General features: G+C 54.4%; 2 protein-coding genes across 4 annotated transcripts in view; one reads left to right on the plus strand and one right to left on the minus strand.

Annotated features, from left to right (window-relative positions):
- The window catches only part of P2RX2 (purinergic receptor P2X 2), a 3,500-nt gene extending 318 nt beyond the window's left edge, over positions 1–3,182 (plus strand). Inside the window, exons 2-12 of one of the 3 annotated variants that reach the window (XM_017513626.2) lie at positions 308–443; positions 553–624; positions 718–793; positions 869–965; positions 1,120–1,200; positions 1,298–1,436; positions 1,789–1,919; positions 2,086–2,176; positions 2,286–2,351; positions 2,435–2,512; positions 2,714–3,182. In XM_017513626.2, coding sequence (XP_017369115.1) covers positions 308–443; positions 553–624; positions 718–793; positions 869–965; positions 1,120–1,200; positions 1,298–1,436; positions 1,789–1,919; positions 2,086–2,176; positions 2,286–2,351; positions 2,435–2,512; positions 2,714–2,791 — 1,045 coding nt within the window. In that variant the 3' untranslated portion in view covers positions 2,792–3,182. Of the gene's footprint in view, positions 1–307; positions 444–552; positions 625–717; positions 794–868; positions 966–1,119; positions 1,201–1,297; positions 1,437–1,788; positions 1,920–2,085; positions 2,177–2,285; positions 2,352–2,434 lie in introns of all 3 variants that reach the window. The other 2 variants (XM_017513625.2, XM_037733156.1) reach the window with 2 other exon arrangements.
- Positions 3,183–4,539: 1,357 nt separating this feature from the next.
- Positions 4,540–25,572, minus strand: part of POLE (DNA polymerase epsilon, catalytic subunit) — a 55,249-nt gene continuing 34,216 nt past the window's right edge. The window contains exons 33-49 of the mRNA XM_017513624.2: positions 24,053–24,193; positions 23,647–23,800; positions 23,464–23,570; positions 23,103–23,279; positions 22,790–23,013; positions 22,465–22,685; positions 21,938–22,142; positions 19,462–19,635; positions 18,379–18,504; positions 16,296–16,428; positions 14,534–14,726; positions 12,842–12,973; positions 12,501–12,694; positions 6,774–6,974; positions 6,301–6,426; positions 5,661–5,750; positions 4,540–5,566 (exon numbers count right to left, since the gene is read on the minus strand). Of these exons, the coding sequence (XP_017369113.1) occupies positions 5,453–5,566; positions 5,661–5,750; positions 6,301–6,426; positions 6,774–6,974; positions 12,501–12,694; positions 12,842–12,973; positions 14,534–14,726; positions 16,296–16,428; positions 18,379–18,504; positions 19,462–19,635; positions 21,938–22,142; positions 22,465–22,685; positions 22,790–23,013; positions 23,103–23,279; positions 23,464–23,570; positions 23,647–23,800; positions 24,053–24,193 (2,712 nt within the window). The 3' untranslated portion in view covers positions 4,540–5,452. The remainder of the gene's footprint in view (positions 5,567–5,660; positions 5,751–6,300; positions 6,427–6,773; positions 6,975–12,500; positions 12,695–12,841; positions 12,974–14,533; positions 14,727–16,295; positions 16,429–18,378; positions 18,505–19,461; positions 19,636–21,937; positions 22,143–22,464; positions 22,686–22,789; positions 23,014–23,102; positions 23,280–23,463; positions 23,571–23,646; positions 23,801–24,052; positions 24,194–25,572) is intronic.

Raw genomic sequence — 25,572 nt, forward strand, 5'->3', positions numbered from 1 at the left:
GGGCGCTGGGGGAAGGGGACTGAGTGTCCCCGGGCAACGGTCGCAGAGCGGGACTTGGAGAAAGGGGAAGGCGCGCTGCGCGCCTGCTCGCGGGGGGCGCGGGGCGCGGGGCAGGGGCTGGGATCGGGGCGCGGGGCGCGGGGCAGGGGCTGGGATCGGGGCGCGGGGCGCGGGGCAGGGGCTGGGATCAGGGCTGGGACTGGGGGCGCGGGGCGGGCCCCTAGAGCCCCGCAGAGCGGACCCGGGTCGCTGGCGGGCTCAGCCCTGCCGGGGTCTCCTCCGGAGCCGGCGCCGCCCCTGCCCGCAGGTACGTATTCATCGTGCAGAAAAGCTACCAGGAGAGCGAGACGGGCCCTGAGAGCTCCATCATCACCAAGGTCAAGGGGATCACCACGTCCGAGCACAAAGTATGGGACGTGGAGGAGTATGTGAAGCCCCCCGAGGTACGGGCCGCCTCCTTGACCCCCGCACTGCAGTGCACCCCACCTCAGTGGGCCGAGGGGCAGCAGCTGCCGCCTGTCCGACCGACCCCCCTCCTCTTTCTGAGCCCAGGGGGGCAGCGTGTTCAGCATCATCACCAGGGTCGAGGCCACCCAGTTCCAGACCCAGGGAACCTGCCCCGAGGTGAGCTGGGCCCTTGGCGCTGGGGGACCCTGCCTCAGCTAGGGGGGCTGGCTGACCCTTGCAGGATCCCTGACTGGGCCGCCTCCACCCTAGAGCATAAGAGTCCACAATGCCACCTGCCACTCCGACGCCGACTGCGTGGCTGGGGAGCTGGACATGCTGGGAAACGGTCAGTGTGCGCCGGCCGGGGCTGGGTTGAGCAGGGCTTTGCCCCCACTAAGCCTCAGTGACCTCTGCCCCACAGGCCTGCGGACCGGGCGCTGTGTGCCCTATTACCAGGGGCCCTCCAAGACCTGCGAGGTGTTCGGCTGGTGCCCGGTGGAAGATGGGGCCTCTGTCAGGTGCACCCGCGGCCCAGCCTCCACTCTGATCCTTTTCCTCTGATCAGAGGCCAAATGGGCGGGGCAGCAGTAACAGGAGCTGGGGGGGGGGGGCAATGCCAGGCAGGGGCCTTGGAGGAGGAGGGGACTAAGCAGCCCGTCTGTGCCTTCTCAGCCAATTTCTGGGTACGATGGCCCCAAATTTCACCATTCTCATCAAGAACAGCATCCACTACCCCAAATTCCACTTCTCCAAGTAAGAGCCGCAAGGCGTGGTGATGGCCCAGCATGGGGGCTGCCTCCTGGGAATGGGGCACTTGGGGTGCAGGCCTTGCCTCCTGCTGCCTCCTCAGGGGCAACATCGCCGACCGCACAGATGGGTACCTGAAGCGCTGCACGTTCCATGAGGCCTCCGACCTCTACTGCCCCATCTTCAAGCTGGGCTTCATCGTGGAGCAGGCTGGGGAGAGCTTCGCAGAGCTGGCACAGAAGGCAGGGCAAGCGCAGGCGGGGCGGGGCCAGGGTGGGCTGCCACCTGTGTAGGGAGGGCCTGAGGTACAGAGGGGACAGTCCCTTCTCCCTCCCGACCAGCCGGCCCTGCTCAGGCAGAGGAAAGAAACACGATCAGCACAACCCGTCCGTGTGGCACTTGCTGAATTATTGACACTGGCCACAGGGCTGGCCACTGGCACCCCATACAGCTCAGACACTGGACGCTCAGCAGCACCCACAAGCTGCCCTGTGGGCCCCTCAGTGCACACCTCACATGCAGCCTGGACTGATCCCGGCTCAAGGGGCCTCTTATGTGCCTTCCTGACCCCCTTCCCTGGCTTCTTCTTGGTAGGGTGGTGTCATCGGGGTCATCATCAACTGGGACTGTGACCTGGACCTGCCCGCCTCGGAGTGCAACCCCAGGTACTCCTTCCGGAGGCTGGACCCCAAGCACGTGCTTGCCTCGTCAGGCTACAACTTCAGGTACTGTCCTTGGAACACTGCTGTCCCCCAAATCATAGCCACAGTGGGGTCCTGAGAGGCTCAGCACCCGAGGGGCAGCCCTGGAGCGTGGAGGATAAGTGGGCCCTGGCTGGTGCCACACAGGACCAGGCAGCCTGGACATGGGCTCCCGGCCTTCCCATTCCAGGTTTGCCAAGTACTACAAGATCAATGGTACCACCACCCGCACGCTCATCAAGGCCTACGGGATCCGCATTGACGTCATCGTGCATGGCCAGGTGACTGCCCCGCTGGGGGTGGGTGGCCAGCCCTGCTCCTCATGCTCCACCCCTCTCTCCAGCCCCATCAGTGGTTGTCAGACATTCTGACCACCCCCATTCTCTCCAGGCTGGGAAGTTCAGCCTGATTCCCACCATCATTAATCTGGCCACAGCTCTGACTTCCATCGGGGTGGTAAGGAACCCACTCTGGGGTCCCAGTGGGTGCGGGGGTTCCACCAGGTCTTTACACCCTGGTCTCTGCTCTGCTGGCCCCAGGGCTCCTTCCTGTGCGACTGGATCTTGCTAACATTCATGAACAAAAACAAGGTCTACAGCCATAAGAAATTTGACAAGGTGTGTGCGCCCAGCCGCCCCTCAGATAGCTGGCCTCTGACCCTTGCCCGCGTTTTGGGCCAGGCCCCTCCCCAGCCTGCCCACTGCTCCGAGGATCAGCCCCCCAGCCCTCCATCAGGCCAGGAGGGCCAGCAAGGGGCAGAGTGTGGCCTGGCCATCGTGCCCCCACGGCCTCGCCCCATCTCTGCCCCATCCAAGCAGATGGTGGACACTCCTGTCTCCGAGCCTGCCCCGCAAGACTCCATACCCACAGACCCTAAAGGTTTGGCCCAACTCTGAGCGCCTTCCTGACACACTGCACTGCAGACCCAGCCTGGTGGGGCCAGCCAGTCCCCAGCTAGGGACCCTCAGTGGACCTGGACACTTTGGTAGCGGAGCATCTCCATGAAACCAAACACCACAGGATCCCTGTGCAAGGGCAGGGACTCCACCCTGGCGCACCAGCCCTGACTCCTCCCCAACTGGTCCCTAGAGTGCTGCTCACTTCCCACCACCTCTCAGCCACCTGGGACCCAAGGCAACTGAGCTCTGAGGGGCTCTGCTCCTGGTCTTGGGCCATGGGAACCCTCACCCCACCCCACCCCACCAGTGTTTTAACTTTGAATTCTGCCCAGACGCTTTCCTTAGAAGTCACAACATACTCTTGAGTTCAATAAACTTGCAAGCACAACCTTCTGGCCTTGTTCCTTGGGTAGAAGCATCGTGAGCCCATGAACATGGGGTGCTAGGCCCTACCGGCCTGGAGCTGGGCTGCACAGTGACCCGGTCTGGGTCATCTCCCCACTAGGCAGCCGGGAGGTGTGCAGGGCACATCTGCCTGCCCCACGACCCACTGTCCACACAGCCAGCCAGGCCACAGTCAGGTCTGCCGAGGCTTGGAGTGCACCGGGACCCAGGACATGTCCCTGCCTTCACGTGGCAGGCCACCACAGACGCCAAACCAGAGCCGCCTCATCTCAGAATGTGGGAGGAGGATAGCATGACTCAGGAAGAGAAAACGGAAGGGAGGCGGTGATAGCGGCACACAAGGAAAACGAAAGCTCAGGCTGCAACGGTGCTCGGACCAGCACTCATTCCTGCTGGGTGGGGGCAGGATCCGAGACGGGAAGTCAGGCCAGGCGGAGGTGGATGGACACCAGCCTGGGAGCTGGCTCTAACTGGATCAGGGCCTGTGGGTAATCTGGTTACCGCATCCTCGGCTGCTGCAGTGGTTAGACTGGTACCCACCAGGCGGGGGGAGGGGGGCGTCCTGGGAGGAACGCAGAACTGAGCATCATGAAGTCGCCCGTGCCAGGTGCCATCCTGCCTTCTGAAGGAAAACCATCGCAGGAAAGAACGCCACTCCCCAGGGTTAAAGAGCGGAGAAGGGCAGGCAAGGCAGGCCGGGTCTTATCTGAAAGCCTGTTTGGAGTCCTCACCCCAGTGCTGTGTTCAGGTGGTGAGAAGTCTTCTCACCGTACACAGGACAGCCAGGCCCTATTTCCCTTTACTTGTGGCCTCCCAGCCTCAGGTCACCCCATGGCCTACATGTGCTGTGTGGCTCACAAATGTCCGGCTCCAGTTTTGGAGAAACTGGCTCTTCCAGTTGAGCCACAGCTTGGGAACCAAGGCCAAAGCTTCTTGTTTCTGAGCCCTCCACCAACGCTCAAATGCCCCAGCTCCCAGCTGGCCTCAGAGTGAACCCAGGCTGGCCGGGGCCCACAGCCACGCCAAGCGCCCCGTGGTCCCACTGGGTGGCCTTCCTGGGGGATGAGTGGCTGTCCTCTGGCCCCATCAATCCTCATTCCCGAGTGTTCTCCCGCTTTGCTTCCAGGAATGAAGCCCAATCAGCCAGCCTCCCTCCTCCCCCGTTTGCCCTAATTTGATTTGATCTCCACTCTGGAGGCCTCAGCACTCGTCCATCTGAGCAGGCATCAGGTTTCTCCAGGCAGGCAGCCTGAGTGGCATCCAAGGGCCAAACACATGCCCAGCGGTACCCATTCCCCCAGTCTGGGGCGCCCTGCACAGATACACAGTGACAACCTAAAGAAACTTCGGTGTGAAATACAAGTTAAAATTGAAAGTGTGGTAGCGATGCCCTCGGACAATAGATGGCAGGGACAAACTAAGGCCAGCTCTGCGCCAACAATGAAAGCCTCCCGGGGGGGCATGTGGGCCCCTCTCTCCTGTGAGCTGTCGTCTGGGGCATCTGCGTTTCTGATTTACATTTCATACTTGTTTGCTGCCCTGTGAAACTGGCCTTTCTGCTTCCAGCTGGTCCAGGGCAAGAAAGTGAAGGACAAGGGATGTATCTGGCTGAAAGTGAGGTGCACAGAGGTCTTGTTTTCCTGCGACTGATAGAGGGTTCCCTCTAGAGCTGGCTCCAAATGAGCAGGGCACAAAGCCAAAGTCCAGATTCTCATGGATCAGGGTCCAGACTCCCTGGGAAACCAGCCCACATCCTGCTCCTGAAAGGCGGTGGGGACAGCCCACTTCTCCATGCAAACAGGTGAGACTCCGGCCCCACCACGGCCGTGGAAACCCACCTCCTCTCAGAGCCCAATCTCAGGTAGCCAGACACCTCCAGGGGTTTTTCCTCCAAAGAAAAAGAACTGGCGCACCTAGAGAACTCTCCCGCCCCGCCATGTATGGTGCAGGAAGCAAAAGGAGGCTGGAAACACAGTCAACGAGAAACGGCACCCAGGGCTCTGGCAGTCTCACTCGTGGCCTGCTTCTGTGGACACTCTGGCAAGGCCAGGGCCACATCCTGCTCCTGTTTGCTCCTGTGACGTCTGAGTTCCCTGAGAATTGTTTTCTTTGGTTCCCGCCCCGTTCCCTGGCCTGCGGTCACAAGTTTGGAAAGTCAGGGTGGTCAGTGGTCTGGTCACTGGAAGCATGGGGATGCAGCCTCTGCATAAGGGGCCTGGCGCGGATGTAGAGGCGCCCGGGGCCCGGGGCCCGCTACTGGCCCAGCTGTGGGTTCTTCTGCAGCAACCACTCCAGGGTCTCCAGGAGGTATGACATGCCGTAGTGCTGGGCAATGTTCTGGAAGACTCTGATCTGTTCCACGAAGACCTGCAGGAATAAACAGACGCAGTGAGACCCCAGTCCCCACACAGAGGAGGTCGAGGAGGCGAGGCTGAGCCAAGGCAGGTGAGGGAGAGCCCACCTGGGTGTGGATGGTGAGGGCAAAGTCCCCTGCGCAGCTGCAGTACACAGGCATGTGGGTCTCCTTCACCCCGCGGCACTTCAGGCAGACCTGAAAGGGAATAGCCCCAATGGGAGCCAGCCCTCCTAACTCGGCCGGACCCCCTGCTGCTTCTTCACAGGCTCGAGAGGAGAGACACATTTGTGGGCCCATCAGTAAGACTTGAGCCCCCAATGTGCGCACACCAGCCCTCATGTAAAATGAACCACTACATCCTACCCTGCCAGTGCCTTCCCTACACTACACCCACCCTTGCTGTGGGTGTCCCACCCCAGACACCCAGACCTGAGCCCCCTCCAGGCCCTGCTCGCTCCCTCTCTCCTGCAGGCCTGGACCACTGCAGCTTGGCGTGTTCCCCGCCTCTGCTCGGATGCCCCTCAGTGAGACCTCCCTGTGGCCCCGCCGAGCTGTGCAATTCCCTCTTCCTTCTTCACTTCTCCCACTCAGGAGTGTCTGTCTCCTTCCACAAGAACAAAGCACCCACAAGGCCAACTCCTGACCCAAGGCAGATGCTCAACCAGTGTGGACAGAACATCCATCAGGCTCAGGGCCCAGATGGTCTGCAAGGCAGGCCTCTTGGAGGACACCAGGTACTGCTTACCAGGTCCTGCAGGGTGAAGGCCATCAGCTTCTTCTGCAGAACTTCTACTAGCGCCATCTCAATGGCAGAGGAGTCATAAGCCGCCTGACAGTTGGAGCAGAGCCACTGAGGCAGGACCGCCCCGTCCTAGGCAGAGCAAGAGCGGGAGAGGTCACCAGCTGGCCTCCAGACCACAGTGCTGTGGGCAGCATCTCAGGAGAGGAAGGGGCTGTGAGAAGGGCCTGGTGAGGGCGAGACGCCTGCGTGCAGCTGCCTGCACTCACACCTGGCCTCTCACCTGCACTTGAGCCTTTCCTAGGACAACACTCCGAACGTGGTGTGGGGAGGCCTGAGAAGGTGCCTGCTGCCCATCCGTGAGTCAGAAGTGCAGCAGGCGTCACCCACAGAGCTGGGGCTGCAGGAGCCCCAAGACACCACATTGCCCTCGGATGTCCTGCTCTACCCGTGAAGGGCCCAAGGAAGCTCAGCCGCACCTCTGAGAAAGAAGAGTCTTTACACAGGTCCAGGTCGCGGCAGAAGTTACAGCTGCGGCAGATGACCTCAGGGAGCACGTAGGAGCGACAGGGGTCTCTGAATTGGGCCTCCTCGGAGAATTCACCGACATCCACCAGGCGAAGCAGGTCTCGGTTCAGCTTGTTCACCTGGTTTGTGATGTTGGTGTCCAGGGACAGCACCTGCGGAGACCACAGCCCACATCAGGAAGCAGCTCCCAGGGCCTCCCTGCCACTGGGCTGGATCAGAACCCTCTGGACCTCAGGCTGCGGCTTCCTGGAGCCCTTTCCTCCCTTCCCTAGCCCCTTTAGAAGCCTCAGAGAGCTGGCTTCTCTACACTGGCAGTTCTCCATCGGTGAGAACAGGCTTCCCTGGGGAATCTACCAAGCACTTGAGGAAGAAATGCTGTGATTCTACACAGTATCTTTCAGAAAAGTGAAGAGGGAGAGCACCCCAACTCATTCTATGAGGCCAGCATCACCCTGATGCTACAACCAAAGACCGCACAAAGAAACTACAGACCAGTAACTGAGCACACACACAAAAATCCTCAAAGAAATATTAGCAAATTAACCTAAGATATAAAAAAAACACATAATCCAGAAATAGATCCACACAGATAAGGTCATTAAGTTATGGAAAAAGGTACAGAAATGATTCAACAGAAAAATAGTCCTTTTCAACAAATGGTTCAGGAATACAAACGTAAAGATAGTGCAAGTTCAGTTTCAAACCACCTCAACAGAGCAAATACCACAATAAAGCAAATCACACAAATCTTTTGGTTTCTCAGTGCATATAGACATTGTGTGATTTGTGGTGGCTCATGACTGTGGTGGCTCCCAGCACTTTGGGAGGCCAAGGCAGGTAGATGAACTGAGGTCAGGAGTTCAAGACCAGCCTGGCCAACATAGTGAAACCCTGTCTCTCCTAAAAATACAAAAAATTAGCTGGGTGTGGGGGTGTGTACCTGTAATCCCAGCTACCGGGGAGGCTAGAGCAGGAGAATTGCTTGAATCCAAGGATGTGGAGGTTGAAGTGAGCCAAGATTGCACCACTACACTCCAGCCTGGGTGACACAGTCAGACTCCATCTCAAAAAAACAAAAAGGTTATGTAATTTGTTTTATTTTGAAACAGGATCTCGCTGTGTCACCCAGAATGGACTGCAGTGGTTCAATCATGGCTCACTACAGCATTGATCTCTTGGGCTCAATCGATCCTCCTATCTCACCCTTCCCAGTGGCTGGGACATCACGCATGCACCACCACGCCCAGGTAATTTTTGTGATCGTTGTAGAGATGGGTTTCACCATGTTGCCCAGGCTGGTCTTGAACTGCTGGGCTCAAACAGTCTACCCGCCTGGGCCTCCCAAAGTGCTGGGATTACAGGTGTGAGCCACTATGCCCAGACAAAAGTTAGGTTTGCCCTATACTGTAGTTTATTATGTAAATGCTAACCATCATCTGAGCCTTCAGCGAGTTGTAACTGTTTTGCTGATGAAGGGTCTTGCCTCAATGTAAATGCCTGCTGACTGATCAGGGTGATATTGCTGAGGCTTGGGGTGGCTGTGGCAATTTCTTAAAAAGACAACACTGAAGTTTACTGCATCGACTGACTCCTCCTTTCATGAAAGATTTCTCCGCAGCACGTGATGCTGTCTGATAGCATTTTACCCACAGTAGAACTTCTTTCAAAACTGGAGTCAGCCCTCTCAAACCCCGCTGCTGCTTTGGCAACTAAGTTTATAGAATATTCTCAATCCTTTGTTGTCATTTCCACAATGTTCACTTTATCTCAAGAAACTACTTTTTTGGGCTGGATGTGGTGGCTCATGCCTGTAATCCCAGCATTTTGGGAGGTGCGGGCGGGTGGATCACCCTGAGGTCAGGAGTTTGAGACCAGCTTGGCTAATATGGAGAAACCCCGTCTCTACTAAAAATGAAAAAGTTAGCTGGGCGTTGTGGCAGGCACCTGTAATCCCAGCTACTTGGGAGGCTGAGGCAGGAGAATTGCTTGAACCCAAGAGGCGGAGGTTGCAGTGAGTCAAGAGTAGGCCACTGCATTCCAGCCTGGGCGACAGAGCAAGACTCCATCTCAAAAATGAAACAAAATAAACCCAACTTCTTTACTCATCCATGAAAAGCCAACTCTTCATCTGTTAAATTTTGTCCTGAGAATGCAGCAATTCAGTTCCGTCTTCAGGCTCTACCTCTAATTCTAGTTCCCATGCTGTTTCCACCACATCTTTAGTCACGTCTCCCATAAAAGTCTTGAATCCTTCAAAGTCATCCATGAGGGTCAGAATCAACGTCTTCCACATTCCTGTTAATGCTGATATTTTGACCCCTTCTCCCATTAATCACAAATTTTTTTTTTTTTTTGAGACAGAGTCTCACTCTGTCATCAGGCTGGAGTGCAGTGGTGCAATCTCGGCTCACTGCAAACTCTGCCTCCCGGGTTCAAGCAATTCTCCTGCCTCAGTCTCCTGAGTAGCTGGGACTACAGGTGCACACCACCACACCCAGCTAATTTTTTGCATTTTTAGTAGAGATGGGGTTTCACCATGTTGGCCAGGATGGTCTCGATCTCTTGACCTTGTGATCTGCCTGCCTCGGCCTCCCAAAGTGCTGGGATTACAGGGGTGAACCACCGCGCTCAGCCAATCACAAATGTTCTTAATGGCATCCAGAATGGTGAATCCTTCCAAAAGGTTTTCAATTTACTTTGCCCAGATCCATCAGAAGAATCAATATCTACAGCAGCTGCAGCCTCATGAAACGTATTTTTTAATAATAAACCTTGAAAGTCGAAACTACTTCTTGCCCCAAGGGCTGCAGAATGGGTGTCCGTGGGCAGGAAAGCAGCATTCACCTCCTTGTGCCTCTCCATCAGAGCTCGTGAGTGACCGGGTCTAGCAGTTTTATATGTATGTGTGTGTGTGTGTGTGTGTGTGTCCGCGCAGCATTCACCTCCTTGTGCCTCTCCATCAGAGCTCGCGGGTGACCAGGTCCACTGTCAATGGGCAGTACTATTTTGAAAGGAATTGTTTTCTCAGCTGCAGGTCTCAACAGTGCTCTTAAGATTCAATGAGCACTGGCTTTGACTTAAAGTCACCAGCTGTATTAGCCACTAATAAGAGAGTCAGCCTGTCCTCTGAAACCAGGCTCTGAGGCCTCCTCTCTAGCTATGGAAGTCCTAGATGGCATCTTCTTCCAAAAGAAAGCTGTTTTGTCTACACTAATAATATGTTGTTAGTAGAGCCACCTTTGCCAATGATCCCAGATAGATCTTCTGGAGAACTCGCTGCAGCCCCTTCACCCACACTTGCTGCCTCATTTGCACTTCTATAAAGTTACCGGAATCGCTTCTTTCCCTAAATCCCATAAGCCAACCTCTGCCAGCTTCAAGCTTTCCTTCTACAGCCTCCTCACCTCTCGGGCTTCAGGGAACTGCACAGAGTGAGAGACGATTGGGCTCTGGCTTACGGGGATGTTGTATCTGGTTTGATCTACCCAGATGAAACTTCCTCTGTATCAGCAATAGGCTGTTTCACTTCTTTATCATTCCTGTGTTCAGTAGAGGGGCACTTGTAATTTCCTTCAAGAACCTTTCCTTTGCAGTTGACTTGGCTAACTGGTGTGAGTGGCCTAGCTTTCAGCCTGTCTCGACTTTTGACGCCTTCCTCACTAAGCTTAACCATTTCTAGCTTTTTATGTAAAGCGAGAGACATGTGACTCCTCCTTTCACCTAAACTCTTAGAGGTCATTGCAGGGCTATTAACTCACCTAATTTCAATACTGTTGTGTCATCGGGATGGGGGGCCCAAGGAGAGGGAGAGAGATGGCGGAATGGCCTGTGAGTGGAGCAGTCAGGACATGCACAACATTAAGTTCACGGTCTTCTATGTGCACGGTTCATGGCGCCCCAAAACGATCGCCACAGAAGCATCAAAGGTCATCATGGCTGATATGATAATAGTGGAAAAGTCTGAAATATTCTGAGAATTACCCAAATGTGACACAGACACAGTGAGCGCATGCTGCTGGAAAAACGAGACTTGATCAGCATGAGATTCGAAGCACAGTAAGACAGATGTGCCTGCAGTCAGATATTCCATACAGAAATATGGACTCAGATGTACAGCATGCACGCTGCATGAAAGTTAACTCATGGCCACACATGGTGGCTCACGTACATAATCCCAGCACTTTGGGAGCCTGAGGGGGGCAGATCCCGAGGACAAGAGATAGAGACCATACTGGCCAACCTGGTGAAATCCCTGTCTCTAAAGAGTCTGGCAGTTTCTTATCAAGTTAAACATACACTTAAAAAATGACCCAGCATGCTCCTCCTGGGTTTTAACCCTCAGAGAACTGAAATTTATGTTCACACAAAAATCTGCACCTAAAGAATGTTTATAGCAGCTTTGCTATTAATCACCAAAGGGTGAAAAAAACCCAAATGTCCTTTACCCGTGAATGAAAAGCAAGCTGTGTTTCACTCATACAACGGACACTATCACAACAGAAAGAGAGGAAGTGCTAATACACATGACAGTGTGGATGAACCAACCACCAAGTATGTTTTGCTAAGAAGCCAGATCCCAAAGGCTGCTCAGTATGTCTCTACATATGTGATGCTCTGGAAGAGAAAAACAATGCAGGGACAGAGGACACACCAGTGGCTAAAGAGATGTCCAGTGAGGAGGGCTTGAGCCCCCAAGGGCAGCACGGGGAATGTTTTCAGTGGTGACTATCCTGTATCCTGCTGATGGTGGCACAATTCCATTCACCTAGGAATGGAAAACTCACACAATGGCACTCTACAAAGTGAGAACTGTATGTAAATTACACCTTAATAAAAATAAATTTAAAACATGTAAAAGTCAACAAAGGAATTAAAATAGTGAGCTAAAAACACTTCTCCACCACAACCAGACCCTGAGGCCGTCAAGCGTAACCTTAGCCGTGGGTGACATGCAGTTTGCTGGGAAGGCTGAGTGAGGAAATGGGCAGGGAGGTGCTCTGCTCGATAAGGGCTGACACCCGTGGTGGTCATCTGGTAATATTATCCCTCCTTGGACTCAGTCTGCCTTTCCCAGAAAGCCCTCAGCATCCGAGCAAGCTCTCGTCTCATCAGCTCTGGGTCCTGGTCCAGCCTGTTAGTCTCCTGTGACCCATCCTCCCAGCTGTGACTTCACCAACACACCAAGCTTGCCCTCCAGGGCCTTTGTGTCCTCCCTCCTCCTGCCCCTGGTCCCAGCGCCCCTTACAGGCTCTGTCCCCACAGCACCTCAGCCTCTGAAGTGCCATCTCCCTTCTCGGGTCTACTGTTAGCAGAGAGGCCCCACCAGGCAGGGCCTTTCCTATCTTGCTCACACCTGGGCACAAATGCCTCAACTGTGGCTACATGTGACAGGGGCATGATAAATGTTGGTGGAATGAACATTTACTTACACCTGCCCGTCACCTTGCACATGCTGGCCCCGACCTGCACATGTATGTACCTTCACCCTGCATACATGAAAGCCTCACCCTGCATTCACTGACATCCTTACCGTGCACAGGTATGCTGGTGTCTGTATCTTACACATGTACACTGGCACGTTTACCATGCACGTTAAGCCTCACCTTCCACACATGAACATTCTCACCTCACACACGTATGTTAGCGTCCTCACCTCACACGCACACTGGCACCCTCACCTTGCACACGTATTTGATGAACTCCAGGGCAGGGTTATTGAGCAGCAAGTGGGAACCGGGGAGGACAGGAAACATCTCCGAGAGCTCGGTAGAGTTCCGAGAGCCTGTGACTTTCTTCTGTATCTTCTGAGTGATGGCGAAGAAGCTCTGAGTGAGTTCATTTGCGACATAATCCTGAGAGAAGGTGATCATTCCTGGAAGTATAAGGATGCTGAGGGAGGGATCTGGGACCTGCCTGTCACTAGGGACCTCCCATCTGTCTGTCTGGACCACCCATGGCACACAGAGGGGCTAGGTCACTGGCACACAGCAGTGGCCTTGAGAAACAAAAGACTGCTCACCAGGAAGGGCTCCAGCTGCCCCCTCGGCCTCCTGGGAGAGCTGGCTGGCCCCCCGCCTCCTCACAGGGGTACTCCCTGGGGCACTGCGCCTCAACCCGTCCTTCATGCAGTGGTACACGGCCACAATGTACGCTGTGGAGAGGCAACACACACCACCGGCCGAGTCAGGGTGCTGCAAACACCCCAGAATCTGAGGGGACCCCATGGCTGGTCAGACCACCTGACAGATGAAGCTAAAATGTCATTGTTTATAATTTTATTTGCGGCCTTTAGATGAGCTAAAAGTCAGTTAGAGAAGTGGGACTGAGAAGGAGCACTTGCTGATACCCGAGTTCATTCTCAGAGAGAAAACGGTATAAATAATGCTGTGCATATTAACCCTCTCACTGGGTAGTGTGCAAAAGCAGCTCCCAATACAAGTGAAGGCTGGGTCCTGGTGTCAGCACGCTTCTCTCTCTAATAACTCCTCCCGGCCTGTCACCCACAACTTAACTTTTCTTTTTTGAGAAGGAGATTTGCTAGTCACCCAGGCTGGAGTGCAATGGTGTAATCTCGGCTCACTGCAACCTCTGCCTCCTGGGTTCAAGCGATTTTCTTGCTTCAGCCTCCCGAGTAGCTGGAATTACAGGCATGTACCACCACGCCTGGATAATTTTTGTATTTTCAGTAGAGACGGGGTTTCACCATCTTGGCCAGGCTGCTCTCAAACTCCTGACCTGAGGTGATCCGCCTGCCTTGGCCTCCCAAAGTGCCGGGATTACAGGCGTGAGCCACCGTGCCCAGCCAACCCAGAACTTTTCAAAAGAGACTTAGGTCAGGAGTTCAAGACCAGCCTGACCAACAACATGGGGAAACCCCGTCTCTACTAAAAATACAAAATTAGCTGGCTGTGGTGGCACATGCCTGTAATCCCAGCTACTCAGGAGGCTAAGTCAGGAGAATCACTTGAACCCAGGAGGCAGAGGTTGCGGTGAGCTGAGATAGCACCATTGCACCCTAGCCTGGGCAACAAGAGTGAAACTTTGTCTCAAAAAAAGAAAGTTGCAGAAGAGAACTGAGAAAGTTAAAGACTCAAGGACATGTAGACAAAAATATAAAATGATCAACGAAAGCCTCTGTGACTATGTGCACGCATCGTGACTTGCTGTTTTAACTTAGGGCTCTGAACTACAAACAGTGCTTCCTTTATACACTTCGTCTGCACACTAACCTGCACTGCTTGATTTGCAAACGAAGCCTGCGGACCCAAACTAAGGCATAAGAATTTCTCCACCAGAAAGCTAGGCCTCACAGACCAGCAAGGGGGCAGCTGACCCAGGGGTTTATCTCCAGTTACTGAACGTGCACACACGTGTTCCCCGGGAATGTATTTGGCTGAGTCACCAAATCGGACTGCAGGAGCAGAGCTAGGAAATCCCTCAATGACATGGCCAGGAGCAGCTGCTCCCCACGGGGTTTCCTGAGAGTAAGGCATGAAGTGAGGACAGCCACCCCCTCTGGGTCCTCTGGTGGAACATGGCTGGAGCACGGAAGAGGAGGCACCTTGGCTCACAAAGTCCCGGCTACTGGACACGCTCCGCCTGACCTGATTTTCCCAGTCTCCCTTCTTGCGATACCACAGCACAGGAGCCGCATCTACTAACCGTTGAGTCCCCCTGGTGGGGGCTGCGCAGCCCTGGGCTTTGGGCTCACCTGAAACAATCATGAGAAAGTAGCTCTGGCAAGAGGCTGCCTGTGGCAGAAACTGCAAAATGTTCCAGTTGTTTTCCAGTAAATCCTCCACATCGGACTCCTCCGCATCTTCCTCCTCCTCCCCATCCTCTTCCTCCTCCTCATCGTCATCTTCCTGCTCATCTGCTGCTCCCCCTGCTTTCTGGGAGTCTTGCTGTAACACAGAGACAACGTGGCTGTGTTTGCACCACTGCAGCCTGTAGAGGGGTAGGATGCCGCAGGGAAGGCTCCTCCAACCTGGGTCCATCTGCCCTATTTGACCAGAGAAGACTTCCCCGCAGTCGCTGCGTTTCCCGGAGCCTGCGTGAATCCTGCAGGGTGGCTCCCAGCACAGCGTGCTTTGTGAGACATGCCTGGTGCATAGAAGTGCTCATTACCTGGGACTGCAAGCCTCATTCTGCTCTTTCAGGTTTCACTTGAAAATTAGTGAACTCCCACCCCACAGGATGAAAAAAACAGCCAGAGATTCCTGGTGATGGTTCTTTTCTCTGAGTCCACCAATCTCCTGGATGGCACGACCCCATCACAGACCCAGCCTCACTGCGGGCAGCCCTCCCGCGCAACCCGTGTTCGTGCCATGACGCCGACCACATCTGTGTAGACACAGACACCCACTGCCACCTGCTGTGAGCACATGCTGATCCCCTCCTCAGAGCTGTCTACACCGCCTGCATTTCTGCCCTCCGACCACATGCTGATCCCCTCCTCAGAGCTGTCTACACCGCCTGTATTTCTGCCCTCCTGCTTTCTTCTGAATCCCTCCAATCAGGTCAACTCCAATCAGAATCGCTCCCATCCAGGTCCTGGGCAGCCTTGGCTTCATCCTGCCAGCTCTGAGAAGCGCCCACCTCCTTACGGAAGGGCTTTCCCTCAGACGTCTGAGGCCCTGGCCCCCGCAGCTTCCTCTCAGCCCTCTGTGAGGACCCCTGTGGAGGACACAGGCCTCTCGCAACCTACCCAGACACTCTCTGGCCACTTCTGCATCAGCTGACCACCGATGTCTCAACCTTGCAAACACCATAAGACCATGAGTCCCAGCCAGACATAACTCCTTCCCCACACTGATCCTGACAGCCACCTCCATTCACCCACAGCCTGGCCCACACCCGGGCATTTGCCCATATCCAATCCACTGGCCCCTCAGCCCCACCTCAAAGCCCACCTAGGCCCTTCTCATCAGCCTTAGCTGCCCGGCGTCTCCCTGGGACGGGCACTAACTGGCTTTACCTGCCTGTGCCCTTGGATGGTGGGTTATCCACATGGGGGCCAAGACAGCTCCAACATCACCCACACAGAACCTCCCATCCCCAAGAAAACCAAGGCCCTGACCTGCCATGCCCAAGTTGCCTGGACCTGCCAGCTCTCTGCCTGCATCTGGGAGCACCCCCACTTACCTGTGCTCAGCCTCCCTGGTGCCCACTGGAGGTGCCTCAAGCTCGCATGACTCCGGTGCACTCCATCAGCTCCCTGCTTCCCTGTCACCACCTCATGGGCCTCTACCTCCCTCCTGCCCATGGCAAGCCCTCGCCAGGGCCAATGCCGCACTCCACACTGGCGTGCTTGTCTGCACATGGTCTCCTCGCTTGTTCATGAGGGCGAGATGCAGCTGCAGTGTCTGCTACTGCACAGCCAGGCCTGCCGGGGCCCTGAGCACTCAGCACTTGCTGCAGGAACGAATGTGGCCCCCAAAGCTGGCTCGGGTGCCACACTGCAGTTCTCTTACCAGTCCACAGTGAATACGAGATGAAACTTTTCCTTTGATTCCGCCATAGTTAGATGGATCCATCCAGAGAAGAAATTCCCAGGATCGAGAGAAAGAAATTGTCAAGGAATGGAAGATCTCCTTAGAATGGATGCTGCAGAGGAAGCATTTAAGCCACATTTCATTCATTACATGAAATCCACCTTGCTTTCAACTTTCCTTTTTTCCCCTTTTTTCTGTCTAGTTACCCTCCACTCACTCAACATTGAATTTTAAAGTTCATTCAGATCAAATCACCCCTCAGTCTTTCTAGGGAAATGCGATAAACATAAAACCAAGGGGCACCGCCAGGCCCACCAGCACCCTGGGAGTTGGCGCCACAAAGGGAGCTGGGTGCCTCCTCGGGCTTGGGACGGCCCCTGCCTCTGCTCTGCAGCCTCCAATGACCTGCGGCTGCGGTAACCAACCACGGCGCTTCCCACTGCCAAGCTCTTCTAAGCTATCATTATCCTTGTCACTCCTCAGTTAAGCCTCCCTGCAGCTGACCCATTCCTCTGCACAGTACATCCATTTAAGAGAAGAACAAAAGTAACAGGCCAGGTACAGTGGCTCACGCCTATAATCCCAGCACTTTGGGAGGCTGAGGTAGGAGAGTCGCCTGAACTCAGGAGTTCAAGATCACCCTGGGCAACGTGGCAAAACCTTGTCTCTACAAAAAATACAAAAATTGGCTGGGTATGCTGGCATGCACCTCTAGTCCCATCTACTCAGTGGCTGAGGCGGGCAGAGAGCTTGAGCCCAGAGGCTGAGGCTGCAGTGAGCAATGATCGCACCACTGTACTCCAGCCTGGGTGACAGGTCAAGACCCCATCTCTTAAAAAACCAACAAACAAAAACAAAAAATGGAAGAATAAACAAAGGAAGGAAGGAAGGAAGGAGGGAAGGAAGGACATCCTAAGTAACAACTTTAAAATGCAGCTGAGTAACCCATAACACAGCTCCTCAGGAGGACTTGAGGCTCTCCCTAACTGCACTTCATTCTGTCGGGAAACAGAATGGCAGCTGGTTCCCGACATGAGCAACCCCGGACTGCTCAGGCAGAGGGCACCCCTGGAGCTGCCTAGGCCAATGTGGAGGAGAGGCACACCCTTCCCATCATCTCAGCCACGTTCTAAAATACACTTCCAGCACGAGCCAGCTCTGCCAGGCACACATCATGACCACTGACCATCAAAGGTCATCTTGGATAGACACAAGAGGCCACAGCGAGTCTGCAGGAGGACAACAGCGGTTTTGTGTTTCAAATTAATTCAGTGCATATGTTTTGATTAGGATTGACAGTCTTATAAACTTTATCTTTCTATTACTCAGTAATAAGATCTATTATCAATTTAGTGTCAGCCTTTTCTGCAGTGCCCCCAGATGCTGCCCCTGGAACGATGTGAAGGCCAGACCCTTGCACTCTGCAAGCACGAGCAACTCCTCTCTGTGCTCAGAAAGGGCTGCATTCATGCCCAGGGTGAGTGCACCTGGGAGGGGAGCTTCCTACTGTCCATTGAACAAAAGGAGCCGGTGGAGACTTCTCTGCTGCTTTGTCTTCTACTTAGATTAAATAGTGCTGAATGTGTGAGGAGTCCGGCAAGGCCAATGAGGGAGCCTCAGGAACACGGCCTGGAAGGCAGGAAGTCAAAACCACACCACCAGGCTCTGATAGCTGAGAGCTGTGCACGTCTGAGCACCCTGGAACCACGCTACTCCCAGTCGCCAACACTGACGTCTATGAAGGGTTTACATGTCAACACTTTTGGGGTGCACATATTCAGGGCACATTGAATCTGTGTCTCCCGTGGGAGGAAAAAAAAAGACACTCTGTGGAACCTTCTTAGCAAAGGCAGGCCACTTCCTGAACTTGCTAAACTCAAGCCCCACACCTGCCTGGCCTCTGATCTGCTCAGCATGCGGGTGGTGGTAGCCCCCTTTGCACGCCGCTGTCGATTCACCATGCTGCTTCTAAGGACCTCCCGGTCCATCCAGGAGGACTGCTGGCACCGCAGGGGGTCATTTTTAGCATCCCTCTCAAAGCCACAGGACCAGCCAGCCGCACCTGCTGGTAATGTACTCCACGTAGGCAATGGCGTCTTCAACACGGCGCTTCTTTGTACAGAGGATGATGCGGTTGAAGTTGGCGTAGATGACTGATGACCCCAGGCGTTTGAACTCAGCGATGAGCCTGTGGAGCAAGTTCAGAGTCTGTGGTGGAGACGCCACGGCCATGCAGAGCCAGAGGGCACTCAGAAAACCCACGAGGGAAGAGACCTCAGGGTCCAGAGGCGGAAAAGCCTCCAAGATACCCTAGAGCCCAGAAGCAACAAAGAGCAATGATTCCTGCATGGCAAAAATCCGCCACAAACAAAGACAAAAGATAACCAAAAACTGAGGAAAAAATTAACAAATTCTTATCACAGAAAAATGGCAACTTTTTGTATGGAGACAACTCATTCAATGTTCAGTAAGAGAAAAACCAACAAAACTACAGAGAAATAGACAACTAGAAGAGAAAATTCAACTTCATTCATTAGAAGGACCCTAAGTTAAGACCATACCAAGGAGCATTTTTATCCTAGCAGCTGGGTAATAATCCCCAGCCACACTGGTGAGCATAAGCCCCTGTGGGACTGCTTTGGTGATGTCCGTCAAATCAGCATTCATCCCGGTTATAACACCTGTCAGGCCAGCAACTGGGCTACTCCACAGAAACCATCCCACGGATCTACCTGAGTCAGCTCATGCATGAAGCCTCTCACTGATTTGTTATTTGCAACGACAGCACAAGGCTGGAAAGAGGCTAAATGTTCTTTCATATGGCTCGTTTCATATGTTCTTTCATACGGCACAGATCTCCAATTTTCACTAAAACAAGCAAGGCATACAGCAATAAACCGCAGCATGACTTGTGCAGGAAAGGGGCAGGGGCGAGGTGCCACCCAGAGTTCTCTGCAGGATGACAGGCAAAGCTGCAGCAGCAGCTCTGTGTTTCCCTGGGATTCTTTGGATTGTTATGCTCCACAAATCCAGAAACAGACTACTTATCCCAGACGCACTGGCTGGCCACGCCTCTGGTTTTGGGGACTAAGGGACCAGCCCAGCTGAGGACGCGGTGGGCAGCCCAGGGGTGAAGCACACTCACTGCAGGAAGAGCTTCTTCATCATGTTGTGGAGCGTGCGGTGCAGGGCGGGGTCGTGCAGCAGCGAGGACGGGGACCGAAGCCAGCGGTAGAAGTGCATCACCTGGTTGTCTGCGTAGATGTTGTGGTACTGCGTGATCTCTTTCACCCAGCCCACCACCATGCTCTTCAGGATTCTGGAAGAGAAGTGCAGGACACCCTCATGCCCTCAGCCCTCCCACCGTGCTGCCATGCTGGACGCTCTGTCACGGAAACAGGTTTTCCCTACACAGCTGGGTCCAAATCTGTCATGGTCTCCTCCCCTTCTCACTGTCCCCACCTTAAGTCACTGTCCCTAACCCTCATGCCTAATGTGTTTCTTTCCATGTCACTCCTTAAACTAGCTCAAGCTTCACCATATCCCTCAACATAACCCAAACTCTGTGTGCTCTGAAGCAGGACAGATGGGCTGGCAAGATGGGACTGGGCCTCTGAGGGCAGCACAGCACGCAGCAGCAAGTGTGTGACAGGGCAGGGTCCTGACGGGAAGGACACAGCAAAGCCGCTGCCTAGACATCAGAACACCACACTAGGCCAGGCGTGGTGGCTCACACCTGTAAGCCGGCACTTTGAGAGGCCAAGGCAGGCAGATCACCTCAGGTCAGGAGTTCCAGACCAGCCTAGCCAACATGGTGAAACCCCTTCTCTACTAAAAATACCAAAAATTACCTGGGCTGGCACGTGTCTGTCATCCCAGCTACTCTACTTGGGAGGCTGAAGCAGGAGAATCGCTTGAACCTGGGAGGCAGAGGCTGCAGTGCACCGAGATTGTGCCACTGCACTCCAGCCTTGGGGACGGAGTGAGACTCTGCCTCAAGAAAAAAAACAAACAAAAAAAAAAACCAAAAAAACAAAAAAACCCCCACCATGTCCACATCATATACACGTGGCTCCAGCCAGTGGCCAGAGACAAAAATTTAGAGGCTCCCTCCTGCCTAGCAGGCTGGGCTCCCTGCCTTCCCACCACTTCCTTTAAAAGGACCATTCAGGTGCTTGTGCATGAACTGAACGTGCCCACATCCCATTCGCTCACTCGGCTAGTGCCCTGCGCGCCCTCCCTGGCTGACTCTTCGGTTCTGCTTCGCGTGACCCAGAGACAGAGGGTGGCCTCCCCACTCACAGCACCCTCCCTGCACAGAAGCTATAAGGAACACATCTTTGCACTTGTTCCCTACTGAGGTGATTACTGATTTGGTGCCTTCCCACTGAGGAAGCAGGGTCCATACGGGGCCTTCCCTACAACACTAGGGGGAACACAAGGCTGGGCCCTACACTGGAGCAATGGTTAGGCAGGTGGGACCTGGACACAGCTCACACAAAAGCCACAAGGGTGTGTGCCAGTGTAAACAAGTTTACTGGGCAGTGCACCGTACCCACCCTCTCCGGCCCCCTTCGCTTCCCATTAGGGCAGAGATGCCAGCTGCTCTGGTAGTGAAACCCCAATTTAGCTAAGGAGTCCCAAAACTGCACATCACCCTACTGAAGAAGTGGGAACTTCAATGGGGTCAACAACAGAATGTCACAGTGGAACCTACAGAGGTCGAAGTCCCATTCCTAAAACTCCCTTTCATCACAAACTCTTCAACAATTCTGCAAAGCCCACGTTCCTCAGAGTGGCGGTTTCTGCCACCTGCTGTCAGACTCCCTCTACCTCTCAGGCCTGGGCTGCCTGTCTTTCTGCCAAGACCCTGCTCCAGGCCCCTGACTGCCTCCTTGCCTCTTTCCAGCGGTCCTCTCCCCGCCTCACTTCGCAGCTCTGACACGCTCCCTCTCCCCTTGTGTGCGGAGTCATTAAAACTATGGCTAAGGACAGGATCTGGAATCACAAAGACTTGTTTTTGAGCGCAAACCCTTCCATTAATTTGTGGTATGACCAGAACCACGAAGGCAGCCCCTCTGACCTCAGTTTCCTCATCTGAAAATGGACAATAACTGCTGCCCGTCCCAGGGCTGCTGTGGGGACTGAGGCAGTGAAGTGCTTGGCCCACCTCCGCTGCAAAGCAAGTGTTCCCCAGCATGAATCCCCATGAGTGAGCAGGGCGAGAAGCTGCCCTCAACCCCCTTCACGGCAGACTGACGGTTCCTGACACCTCAGGGCCAATGCCTCGTGCGTCACACTCAGCACAGCTAGCGGGAGATTCCCATGACGCACCTTTGTTTACTTCAAAAAGCAGCCCCGGTTAGAAAGGCTCTTTGTGTGAAGCACCTCCGGCCACAAGGTCAGAGGCAGCACCTGGCACGGTTGCCGGGAACCAGGCTGGACCCACATGGTGTTAAAGACAATAGACTGAAGAGGGAAAGCTCGCCATGGTGGTTTCTGGCTCTGCCATTAGGATTACGGGAAGCCCAAGGAACACTGTCTTAGACCTTAGCTTTCCAAATAAGGGCAGAGGATAAGGCACGTCTATGAGTAGCACTCCTTCCAGGAGAGGGCGGCACCTGAAGGTGTTAGAGCACAGAGCTGTCTCGTCATAGCTGGCCGGGGCACTGGCAGCCTGACCGCCTGTGATCATGTCCTCCAGGGAGGCCTGCTGGATCACGTCGAAGCTGATGCCCATGCTGTCGGCCCCCTCCATGTCATTGACATGGTGAGATTGGAGGATGGTGTTGACGGCCAGGTTCTGAAGGTCCAGCTCCATACACACTGCAGAGGAGACACCATGCTCAGCCAACATCCTGCCAGCTCAAGCACCACCAGTCCCCCAGGCCTGACCCCAGCCAATACCACCTCCGGAACCAGCATCAGACCAGCCTACACCCATTCTCACATCTGCCAGGCTATTCAGATTCCTGAGGGCACAGGAGGCCCCACCTGGCCCTTGACCCCAGGACACTCTCCTGCAGCCTCAGCTCTGACTTGCAAGGTCGACCTCTGAGCCCATCCTTGGGCGCTCTCGCCTTAAGATGTCACAGAATGGCAGAAACACCAGTCAGGTTTCTTGGGCCTCGTCCTCCCGCCCACTTGCCTGTGGAGTAACAGCCTGAACTGTTGATCTCGACTGTGGCTTGGTCATCAAACTCCATGACAAGGCGGTTGTCATCAGCCTCCTTTCCACCCAGGTCAGGGCGGGCCGTAGGGGACAGCCAGAGCAGGTGGTTGTGGCGCTGGAGGTGGCGGGCAAAGAAGAGGTCGGAGCCGAAGGTGGAGATGTCCTCTGGCAGGTTCCCGATGGGAATGTGAAAGTACCTATGCCGGGCACAGGTCAGCGACGGGAAACATCACCATGTCACAGAGACCACCAAGGCGGCCCTGCCTGGGACACTTGCCCGTGACAGCAGTGCTGTGCTCACCTGCTCATTTCGAAGGCCTGTGACAGGCAGGTGTCCAGATTGAGGTAGTGCCGGATCATGCGCCGGGCTCCATGCCGCTGCCAGTCCAGAACCCCATAGCTGATCTTGTCAGCCACACAGATAGGCACCAGTGGGAATTCCTCCAAGACGGGAATCTCCCTGGCTAGCCTCTTCAGCTCCCAGCTGGACTGAACGGCAACGAGTGTGGGCCCCCGGCGCTCCTCCTGGGTCAGGGAAAAATGGAAGAAAAGACCCGGATGGACCCAGCCTCAAAGGAGAGGGGGCTCACACAGCAGGACCCAACCACCCTCACCTTGTAGGCAAGCAGGAAGCGCTGGATGGCTCTGCAGATGGTCTTTAGGTCAGTTTCTGCCCGAACTTCAAAGGTATGTTTCGGGGGAGGCAGGAGCTCAGGGCCCACCTTCTCCAGGAGGAGGCCATGCTCCGCCGAGTACAGGGCACCAAGGCTGGGCATCTGGTTGCTGCGCACCTAGACAAATGCAGGCCGCGGCGGCCTCACTCTGTATGGGAGGAAGCGGGGGAAGCCCTGGGGCAGACTCCGCCTCTGCCACTGCACTGCCAATTCAATCAACAGGCACTCATCGGCAAAGATGTCCTCCTTCCCCAGACCCTGCCCCAACCAACGTGCTGCCATGGAGGGCCCAGGGACTCACAGTGTCCAGCACAAACACGGATGCCCTGTGCTGTGAGGGGATGAAGATGCCAAAGAGCGCTTTGTGGCCCTCCATGTGGTGGTACAGGTAGACATGGCGGATACTCCCTGCAGAAGGAAACAAGACCGTTACCCCACAAGTGTGAGAGGCAGGCACATGGTGGGCCGCTGGTGCAGGTCATACCTGGTTCCAGGTAGCTGAACTGGGCCAGAGAGCGCATCTCCAGGTGCTCAAGAGCAAATGTCTCTGCCTCCCAGCCCGAAAGGTGCCTCACCAGCTGTTTATTGACCACACACACACAGCCCAGGTGCACCAGGGCCCGGAACAGTAACGGAACCTGGAAAAGGCAGGCAGACAAACCAGCAAGGGCTGGATGGGGGCTCCATCCTGGGGTGTGGCTGTGCCCCTGCGCTGCCTGGCCCGCTGCCTACAGGCCACCTTTAGGAGACACACTGCTGACATTCACCTCGCCTGTGGGTACAAGTCCACAATCGCTGCTGCTCCCCAGCCCACACCCTGGGCGGGTTTCTTTCCTCTATTCCCCCGATAGAGCCTCCCCCAGTCCGGCTGAGGGTGGCTGGGGAGTTACCTGAGTCTCGTATACGCCCTCGATGTCTGGCGCTGACAGCTCAGCGTTGATCTCGTTGATGTGTTCCTGGTACATGTCCTCCGGCACTGAATACTCATAGAGATTGTAGACCACATTGGAGCGAGGAAGGACCCGATTTACCTGGCGAGAAGACAGCGAGGATCTCGTCAAAGGGTGCAGGTGGTAATGTCTGTGGTGCACATACGTGCACACGCTGTTCGTAGGCCTAGGACTTCCAGAGCCCCTAACGATTGGGTCTACCCACCATGCCACAGTCCACTTCTCCCAATGATTACAACTAAAAACTCTGGAAGTAATTTTTATGTCATTTATTTTTTACAGACAGGGTCTCACTCTGTTGCCCAGGCTGGAGTGCAGCAGTGTGATCACAGCTCATTGCAGCCTCCAGCTCCCGGGCTCAAGTGGTCCTCCAGCATCAGCCTCCTGAGTAGCTGGGACAACAGGAACGCACCACCACACGTGGCTAACTTTTTCATTTTTTTGTAGAAAGGAGGTCTTGCTATGTGGCCCAGGCTGGTCTCAAACTCCTGGGCTCAAATAACCCCCAAGCTCAGCCTCCCAAATTACTGGAACTGCAGATGTAAGCCATCATGCCTGGTCTCTGGGCACGATTTTGAAAAGCAACCTGCAGTTTATGAGTGTAGACAAGAACTCTCGGAATATAGCAGTCAACACTGGTCTGGGAGGTTCCCAGTTCATCTTCCTTCATTCTCTCATGAGTTTAATCTGAGGGTATAGGTGGCAAAAACAGATAAACCACATTTTCCTAGTCAGAGGAATAAAAAAGGAACCCCTGGGATGTGTATGGAGGGCTGGGAGAATCCCAGAGAGGAGAGCTGGAGAGGGCACCCTAGCTTTGTGCATGGGGGGCTGGGATTCTCCCGGAGAGGAGAGCTGGAGAGGGCACCCCAGCTTTGTGCATGGGGGGCATAGGTTAGTCCCAGAGAGGAGAGCTGGAGAGGAGCACCGTAGCTTCATGCATAAATCAGCACAAGTCCCAGGCTCACTATAAGCTGCACTTGTACAGGTGACCCAAAACAGCGCAGCAGAGGCTCTGGAGGCTGAGCTGACATTGGAGGCTTTGCACAAAAGAGGCAAGGCAGAGCTTGGGCACTGGAATTAACCGTGTTAGTTGTTGCTAAAACAAACAAAAAATCAACACTCTCTAAAGGATTTTTCTAAAAATTCAAGTCTCAAATATGTAAAACGTCCGGGTTGCAATAAAGCATTTCTTGGCATAACAACAACCAGGAAAATCTGAATAATTCTCAAGGGAGAAGAGAACCAGTAGGCTTAGATTTTTCCAGTAATACGAAATCAGACTGATACAAAAATCAAAGTGAAAAACTATGTTATGGCAAATATGAACTGGAACAACTAGTGTAATTACATATTTTAAATGTATCTTTTTCTTTCCTGGCTGTCCACTGAAGGAATCTAGATGAAATGATACCCCTTGAGCTCTAATCTTGGTTTCTCAACATAATCTCCCAACAAGG

Source organism: Cebus imitator, unplaced genomic scaffold (genome assembly GCF_001604975.1).
Source record: "Cebus imitator isolate Cc_AM_T3 unplaced genomic scaffold, Cebus_imitator-1.0 Scaffold497, whole genome shotgun sequence".
Lineage (NCBI taxonomy): Eukaryota > Metazoa > Chordata > Mammalia > Primates > Cebidae > Cebus > Cebus imitator.